The 10,131-nt window shown below is 30.5% G+C and overlaps 1 protein-coding gene across 1 annotated transcript; it reads right to left on the reverse strand.

Annotated features, from left to right (window-relative positions):
• Positions 1 to 1,416: 1,416 nt before the first annotated feature.
• Positions 1,417 to 2,446, reverse strand: LOC119679628 (THO complex subunit 4A-like). The gene is made up of 4 exons (XM_038092089.1): positions 2,125 to 2,446; positions 1,860 to 1,995; positions 1,662 to 1,781; positions 1,417 to 1,584 (listed from the first exon to the last, which is right to left on the reverse strand). The coding sequence occupies exons 1-4, from the start codon at positions 2,374 to 2,376 to the stop codon at positions 1,499 to 1,501; spliced, it is 594 nt and encodes a 197-aa protein (XP_037948017.1). The 5' UTR covers positions 2,377 to 2,446; the 3' UTR covers positions 1,417 to 1,498.
• Between the last annotated feature and the right edge of the window lie 7,685 nt (positions 2,447 to 10,131).

The raw sequence follows: 10,131 nt of genomic DNA on the forward strand, positions 1-10,131 counted from the left end.
TTAGATTTACTCATATAAGAAACGACTTCCTTCAAATAGTCCGGATATCTCATTTTTCGATTGTTGACATTTTTTGGTGTAACGAAAAATTTATTGTCTTATAATATTGATTGGTTTATTTTCTCGTAGTGTTAAAACCTTCTCGTTTTATTAATAAATTTATGAAAAAATTGTTCAACAAAAACTGGTCAATATATCACACTGATTCGTCGTGAATTGCCTTACGATTTTAAATGCTACTCTACTCATTGAGGTTCAAAAAAATTATTCATTTTAAAAACTGAATAATTATTAAACGAATGATATTAAATAAAATTAGTTTAGCCGTTTAATTAAGCTACCTACTTACTTACTTATTTCACCATTACAGACGTGAGTCGTCCTTGCCCGGGTCAAGTTGTCTTCGCCAGCCAGCCCGATCAGTTCCTTGCTGTCGCCAGTTAGTAATACCGAGCGCTCCCAAATTGTTGATCACCTAGTCCTTTCATCAAAGATGCGGATGTCTTTTACCGCGGGTTTTCCATCTGCGGGTACCGAATTAAATACCTTTCAAACCAGAGCATTTTCTTTTATTTGCACGACATGACCAAGCTAGCGAAGCCGCTGAATTTTTTATGTTCTTAACTATGTCAACGTCGCGATATAGCTAAAACAGCGTATCGTTCCATCTAATTCGATAATCATTGCCAACACGTGAGGGACCATAGTTCTTCCAAAAAAATTTTCTTTCGAATGCTCCTAATGCTTATTTAATATAAGCTTAATTTGCTTAAAATTATATAAATTAACTTTTCATTCAGTAAGCTACAAGGATAAGTACCGGAAAACTATACATTTTTGTAAAAATAGAGTTCATTCATTAGTGTATGGATTGAATCATTAACTATATGTTCTTTTAATAGCAATACAAACACTCCAATGTTTTCCCTTGGAGAACTACCTATGCCTACTCTCAATTTTTGTTTTGAATTAAGTTTCGTTTGTGGTGTTAAATCTCTCTCCTTGGGAGAGAGATATGGTTTTGAAATTGTGGGTAGATTGTGGCCGAGTATGATAAATACGGTGGATAAAAAAGAAGTTTATTGAATTGCTGATATTATATTATATAGAAGATGCTTAGAGATGTAAGCACCAGTGTTCTCTACTTGCACAATGACTTTTTCTACAACCCAAAATAAATAGAAGAGTAAAAAAGTAACTTCTGAACATGTAAAGTTTGACTTATGTTAATAATTTTCTTCATTGGATATGAGTTCAAAGGATATTTGTTAAAATTATATTCATTCAATATACATCAAGACTGCCGAAAAATTTTAACATATGTCTTTGTATCCTTTTATCTAATAAATTTAGACGCTAACATTATTATTTGATATATGATTAATTAAATATTCAATAACTTATTTTATATCCCATTGTTTTATTTATATGTGCAAATAATATATATTATTTGCATTACAGAAGAGTAGTTAGTTGTTTTGTCAAAATAGTCATTAAGTCAACGTCTACGAAATGGTCCTGAACGATTAAAACCTTTTTCGTTATATGGGTTAACTTGACTATTATCATCTAAATAAGGAATACCTGTTAATAAAGAATACCATATCATATATTATATATATGTAATAGTCACTTCTTATTAATGTTCATATATAACTTACGTATATTCCATATATTAGAGAGTTCAATTAACATTTCCTTGCCATCTAATTTAACACCATTGCAAACAGTAATAGCTGTTAGAGCATCCTCTCTATACTTAAACATAACATGCGCTATACCTAAAATATATATTTATTTATTATTTCTGAATATATATATACTTATATGCACTGTATTATCTTATTATGTATGATAACCTAAAGATTCAGAATCCACATTGTAATGAATGCACAAATTCATTACAGTTCCGAAATCTTCAAAAAGAACCATAAGGTCATCATTGGTTACGTATTTGTCAAGATTGTAAACCATTATCAATGTATAATTGTGCTTCTATAAAAAAAAACCATATATATCATATGTTTATTAGTACTAGATGATTAAATAGATTTCTTAAAGGAAGTATAATTTTCTTGAAACTTGAACTTTAATAGAGAATAATGTTTTTATATAAAAATTTACCTTTGACATGGTTGTTGACTTTACTCGATTTTTGCGAACCCAGCGTCTGGATTGTTGGTTTTTATACTTAACGTAACGACGTCGCTCCCGACGTGGTCTTTGTTCACACTTTTTTTTATCCGCAATTATGTCATCCAAACTTTTATCGTACGAATAGTCAATTTTATCCATTACGACAAATTTACGCTTTCTGCGCACCTTCCTCTCAGCGATTAACTCGTCTAAGGTTTTGTCCACATCCATTAAATCCATTTTATAAATTAAGGTAAAACCAGAGTAAGATATATTATGACAACGATTTTTATTTTCAAGAAGATAAACATAAATTCGTCAAAAATTTTTGTTTTCAAAAAAAAAGTATGTGACTATATTTTAGAAAAAAAATTTAAATATTGGCCTACTATAAAATTTAACCTCGAATTAAAAAAATAATTAATATTTTACATTAGAAGAAATAATTCAAAAATTTATTTACAATTATTTTTAAACATTATTTTTACAATGGACAAATTTAAAAATGTTTTAAATTACAAAATTGAGAATGCGAAAAATTTCGACTTAAATTTGGTCTCGGTGACGAAGATTTCTGTCAAAATAGAGTTGCTAACTAATAAATGTCCAAATTTGCGATTATAATAAGTAATATGTGTATTTTTGTATGGATATGTAAACATATCCATACAAAAAAAAAAATCTTTTACATTAAGGTACAAAAACAACTTACCAAAACAGTAGTAAAAGTAGGAAATTGACAATGATAATATGACTCTCTGCATAACGTGCCTTTTGGTCATGACCAAAAGAGCGAATAATTACCGTTATCATACGTCATATGACTGTCTGTATAACATGATCCTAATTCTTTTAATTAAATTTTTTAATAATAAATCATCACAAATAAGAACCATTTTAACGACTTTTATAACCAATAATTTAATAACCATTAATATAAGGACTAGGATTATAATAATATAACAACTTACATTAATACCATATTTCCAACGACTTTAACCACTTTACAAAAAAAATTGTGTGAAAATTATAACTTAATAAGGAACATTATAAATAGGGTATACTCGTTTTATGATATCGATCAGGTCAATTAGATTAATCTCTAATAATCGGCTGAAAAGCCTCAAGGTTAAAATAAAGATGGGGTCTCTATTAAAAAAAGATTGTGTTTTTTAAAAAGTACTTATCTTCAAACAAACACAATTTCATTACAATTTATAGTTTAGTTTACAAGTTACAGTGTTTTTAATGAGACTACTTTGGGCATATTTAAAACAATATTCAATTCAAAGCAATTTTGTTTATTAATTTATTATTGCTTTATTATTTATTATCAATATCATCGATCAAGCCAAAGTTTGACTCGATTAGTGTCATCCGAACTCGGCCCCATCGAACGCAACCGTTGCACATTGGCTTTGACACTTTAAACGTGGCCATATAGACACTGATGAGGCACCACGCTCTGGTCTAGCGATTACACCGTAAAAATATCAAAAAAAGAATATAATTGATACTCTAAATATATTAAAGGAATATAAGGGTTTATAGGGAATATGCGGTTTATTTAACATAAACATTTGTCTACAAGAAAGTTGCTGCCGAAATGGGTGCAGCGCCGACTAAAAACAACAAAGTGTCAAAGATTAATTTAGCTATTTGGAGCTGTTTAAGTAATATTAAATGGATTTTTTTGCACCTCGATATGTGATATTGAATAAAACATAGATGCACTACTTCACTGAGAAGTGAAAACGTTAGTCAGATGAGTGAATAGCAAACGGTAAAAGCCGTCCAAACCTATCAAAGTCGCAAAAATCGGTTGATAATGCTATTGTATCCATATTTTGAGATGCACATAATATAATATTTACTGATTACCTTATTAAAATCTTCATTAGCATTTATCTTATACAGTTATTAGAACTTTTGTATAACGAGTTGGCAAAAAAACTGCCCCAAATAAAGAAGAAAAAAGAAGAGTACTTTTTTCATCGCGATAATGTAGTTTAGTTATCAAACTGCATTCGTATTAGGAACCAATCAAATTCAATTATTTCATTAATTGCACTTATTTTTCCATTAGAGTTTAATATTTCTTATATTAAATAATACAAAACTATTCCTAACAAAACTTATCGTTATGACTTGGTTTTATCAATAATGAATATTTAGAAATTTCACATCAAAATACTTTCTTCATATCAATCGATTAATATCCAGAATATCATTTCTCAGTAAAACTTCATAAATTGTTAAACACAAAATGGCTTAATAGTTTCCTTATCTTCTCTTAAATCTTAAGAGTGCGCTTCCTCGTTACTTTTCGCCATTTAATAAATTTGGCCTGAAGGCAATATTATCAGCGAATATGATTGCTCGTCAATTTTTACCTGTTTTGCGGGGAAGATCGGTGGATTAATTAAAAACGCAGTCATTGCTAACTTCGTCAAGGCATAGTTTTTGGTATGTTTGGTAGAAATAAGAGGCATTGCAAAACAAAACAAGTATTAATGATCAATGATCAACCAATCGGAAGAATCTTCAGTGAGACGTTTATGTACTGCAGCATCCTATCCGGTCAAAACGCGCAATTTTCTAATGCGGCCACCGCCATAAGAAGAAAAAACTGAAACTAATTTTAAAATAATGTTTGGTATTTAATTCATTTTTTTCCTAAATTTTTTTTTATGTCATTTGTAAGCTATGGTCGCTCGGCGGTTGCCGCCATTGATCGTTGATTCGATTTGGAATTTAATTCACCTCCGTGGTTTTTGTACTTATACACGCCTTCCATACGCAATAAGTTTTAATTTATTTTAGATGCAATAAAAGAACATGTTTTATGTAATCATGAATGTAATTATAAAACATATTAATAGCTTATCGATATTTTACTATACAGATTGACATACATTAGTATGCTTCCGAGAATGGTTAATTGAAAGAATTATATAGGTATGCATATTTTTGGGTATATTAATTTTGATTCTTCTTGTCATTCAGTGTGTAACAACTATCCAGAATTATTAAATAAAAATATTGTGGTCTTGTAATAGGCTCCATAGTTTGATTCAATCCGTCATACGTTTTAAGTATAGTCTGATTTAAGTATAGTCTTCAATAGTTTCTGTGAGTTTTCTTTAATGGCTGCAATTGACTTTAAACGCGTTTTTCGACAATGTCCAATTGAGTCATACTAGGTAAGTACGGTGTTTGGTCTATCAAGCATAATAATGACTGCAATTGGCTTCAAACGCGATTTTCGACAAAGTCGAATTGGATCATGCTAGGTAAGTACGGTGTTTGATCTATCAAGCATAATACGATAGGTCTATCATGACAGGCATGATAGGAGTCTTTAAGAGCATGATTTTTATTTATCGAGAGAGTGCTTTATTTTTCAATTGTCTACTTAGCTCAAAGTAATATCTGTTAGCAAGAGTGATTCTCCATTTAATCTCTAGGTTGACGTCATTTTTGTTATTTACGCTGGTTACCAAATAAACAAGTCTTTCACAATTTCGAACTTTTATTTGCCAATAGTGACATGGGTCCCAAGTCGCTCATGAAATTTGTTTGTTGACAGAAAGTACTTTCCTTTTTTGCTCATTTAATATTAAGCTATCAAGTATGGTAAAGTATGGCTTTAGGTCAGTTGGGTGAGATACGCTGAGTCTGAGCTTCAAATTTGGCAGGATACGAGTTCGATTCCTGGTACTTGCAGTCTCTAAAAAATTATTTACGAATAATTAAATACAAGAATTACTTCCAAGACCATTGATGATGATCAGCCAAAAATTCAATTAATTAAAATAATATAAAATGAGTTTTTGTTGTTGTAGTTTACTACTGTTCGAAAACCTATTTATTATATATTACATATAATTAAATTGAATGTCAATTATTAATTAGTTATACATGCATAATATACTTAATATATACGCTTTAATAGTCTCTTATGATGTTCTTCATTGCAATTAATCCACATTCATTTCAAATCGTCCTCTCATCAGTTCTGAATCATCTGCTATCTGCAGATGGGTCTGTTCCTAATATTTAATTTTTGGTGTTATTATTGCGAATTCAGTTGGAAGGATGCTCACATTATGTGAACAACACAATCAACATGTCCGCTGACAAGTTGAGATGGAAGCTCTTTGTGAATAAGCAGGTAAAACAGCAGAACGCACCAAAGTAACTTCAAAAAACTGAAAGACCATATAGGAATTCTTAAAAAGAGATGAAAAAAATAAATAAAAGTGGTGGAAACTTAGGTTAATAAAACAAAACAAAAAAAAATACCAAGAAATCAAACTTAAAAGCATTTTAAAATTAAGCCGACTTCATTGGGTCGCTAGAAGCAAGTTAAACTGAACCATAAGGCAACCGTAGGATTCGTGAATTGTGCCAAGTATTTTTATGTGTTGTTGGTAGGGTTTCTGGGTACTCAGCACTTTTAGTTGTACCATTTGTGAGAAAAAATTATAAACGAACAAATAAAAAGTATGCAACGTCGTTTTGTTTGCGTATTCGCCGCATCTGATAAAAGTCATCGGAAGGCAAATACCGGCTACAGCAGCAGCACAGCATAAAATGAAGCTGGTACCAGTGAATCCTCAGATTATTGACATTAATGCAGTTAATAAGGTATTTGCGAAGTTGTTAGTTAATTTCTCATATACAAATTTTTACCAGTCAAGAAAGTTTTCTTGCTATGGTGTCCATGAAGTTAACATGGAGTGGTATGTCCTTTTCCAATCTCTACCTAATATAAGTATTGCAGTTGAGTTCACCATTTAAATTTTATTTCCGGTTTAGAAGGAAAAATATATGTGTGTTTCTTTTCGGATATGTGTAAAAAATTATATCCTGTATGCTCAGTTTTCCGCACTAATATTATTATTCACTACTATAAGAATAAGAGCATTCAAAATAATACTGAAATTAAGTTCGCGGGCAAAAAAAAGACAAGATGAGCGAAAAGATGCAGTAAAACAGAAGTATTTTTGGAATGTGAAAAGTTGGTTCCCATGACTGTTCGCTTTAAGAGTTACCGAATAAAATTCAGTTTTTTTTTATTATTGTTGTCGTTATTGTTGTTGAAGTTGTTTTTTATTCTTCACTTTATTTTTTTGTCAATTTATCTGAAAAAATTAAATATTTTATGCGTGCACGTGATGTTGAAACACATCGAAATATCTCGATTCGATAGATAAACAAACAAAATATTGCGAGTTTAACATATAAAAGTATTGCTCACAAGTGTCATACGTGCTTTTATATGCAACAAAAATATGGAGATCTGTTATCCTTTGAATTTTTTATACTTAATAATGACATCAGTGCGATTAAATTTACCTATATTTTTCAATAATCTTAAGAAAATTTGTTGTTGGCTAAAATATTTTTATGATGGAAATATTTTTTGTTAGTTGCAGTTAGAAAAATTTTATATACTGTAATAATATGAAATTATTAGGACCATTCATCACAAATAAAAGTTAGGTTCGGGCAAAAGAGAGAGTGTGCTGATATAACTTTCACCAGTCCCACTCTAAAGTGATGCTTATTATAATAGTCATATTTACCTTGGACAGATGAATTACACTAATCATATTTAATTCCTGATAACATCCATTTGATCTTGTAGATAAAGCTTAGTAGATGCCACAAGGTTACTTCCGTTTTTCCTTTAGGCCAATGAGAAAACCGCCACCAAAACACTAAAGTCACTTCTTAGTTAAAAGAAAGATATAGAAAATTACCAATAGATTCTTTAAAATCGGTTTTGTTTTTTTAAGAATTTTTACTTTTATTTAATTTTATTTTTAGTATATTTGCCGAAGTACGTATATAAATATACTAAAAATAACGTTCGATATATAAGTTCAAATTCTTAAGAAAACAAAACCGACTTTACACAATAGATTCTATTTCATCTTCATCGTTACAGCTCCTGTATGTTATACTTCACTTGTAGGAAAACGTTACCGTTAAAATATTAGTAAAATGACAGACTGCCTCATTAGTACTCCAGTAAGTGCATGAACCGCAGGTTTTGCTGTGGACCTTATGTTTCTGGCAATCGCAAAGTCTTCAAGTTATTTGCTAACGCTAAGGTATATATTTCTATACTACTTAGAAAGCTATGTCTTTCTGTAAATCGCACAGTTCATATGTCATTTTTCATCGCAATAGTAAATATCTATAAACTTGTAAATAGTTTATATACGGGGATTTGTATCGATTTGTTTGCCTTATTTATATGTATTTCAGAAATTGTTCTAGTCAACATATCTGCTATGTCGTCCCTTTATTTTTCTTATGACCAGGAATCCAACAGAGAGAGAGAGACCTTATGTTTGCCTTATTTATGTGCATTTCAGAAAATGTTCTAGTCAACACATCTGCTATGTCATTCTCTTCATTTTTCTTATAACCAAAAATGCAGCAGAGAAAGAGACTATGTGATGTTCAATGTTGATCAGTGAGGTGCGACATTTTATTACAAACCTCAATTTCACAGTTTTAGATTTGATTCCCTTAATGGTTGCTTAACTGTCTATAAAGATAATGATATTTGCCTGGCTGCATATATCTAAGCCTAAGAGACACTACAAGTGTCAGGGAACTGATGTACTTGCAGTATCTGCATGTTCCTCAAATAGATACCCACTTTCGTTCCATTTTCTATTCATAAGACAACTGTGTAAATGATGCTTTTAGAGATTCTTAATCCCAGTTTTTCTGGTAGTGTAAATTGTAGGAATTTCAGTTTCAAAGTTAAGTGTTGGTGTCATGTAGTCGGTGGCTGATCTTCGATCAGTTTTGATCAAATCACGACCCCTCCTTTTAATTTCATCCATGCGGAACGTACCAGACTATGGAAACTATAGTCTGCTACCTTCCATCTTTGGTTACATGTAGTCTAAGTGCACTTTACTGTCAAAAGCTTGAACAAAAACCTATAACGATACAAGATGAAATAGTAAATTTAAGCTTTCTTGAGTCCTGAAATACCCTGAAAATATCCAAGTATGTCAGTTGTTCTGTTAGTATAATATATAAAATTTATGACATTTTTTATCTAATGCCTACTATCAGACGAGGAACCTCTGGGTAATGGTCGGCTTACTAACCGTCTTATACAACCCGTAGACCACGTTCAGTGACAATTTTCACCGTTTCTCAAATTTTTTTTTGTACTCTTAATTTTCGACTATTTTTGGCAGATGAGCCTCGTATGTTATTATGCCGATCCCCGATTTTTGGCTAATATATTTTCTTCAAAAAAATATATTTTTACATGTTTGTTCATAAATCTTTAATGTAGCATCAATTTCTGTCTTTCTGAATGCTGGTATTATTATCCTTCATATCATTATACCCTATACTCCAAATTATGTGTACGCATGTATATGAACTGATAATTGACTTTATATTGGTCCTAATATAGTTCACCGCTTTGATAACTGCCCACCCGTTACAGTATATAATATAATATATCAATAATAATGAAATTTACAGATAGTATTGTAAAAATAAAATAGCTTTAAACCGATTAATACCATTTCTCAGTTGTTTTTCCATTATTAAATTTTTAGATTTACAGCAAAGTCGTTTCCTGCTAACTTTTTACTTCCTTCAGATCCAACGCAATGATGTCTTTACTGTTTGACTGCTTTTAATAAAAATAGCTCACACAAAGGATAATAACAGAATAAAGTCACAAAAATTCAGCTTTGTTCCTATTTTATTTAATAATTAAAAGTCTTGAGAAAAATTCCATTTCTTTTTTTATCCAAATATCCAAATATTTCTCTCTTGGCCTAAACAAAATATAATGTAAACGTAACCTAACTAAGACGCAGTATGTAAACGACATAAACGCGTCCTTCAAAGAAGCTTTCAAAATCGTTTTCATTACTCCAATTTGTCAACGACATCTTGAGTAATAACAACTTTTGTTCTCAATGCGAATGTGTGTTATTT

This window comes from Teleopsis dalmanni, chromosome 2 (genome assembly GCF_002237135.1).
Source record: "Teleopsis dalmanni isolate 2A chromosome 2, ASM223713v2, whole genome shotgun sequence".
Classification (NCBI taxonomy): Eukaryota; Metazoa; Arthropoda; class Insecta; order Diptera; family Diopsidae; genus Teleopsis; species Teleopsis dalmanni.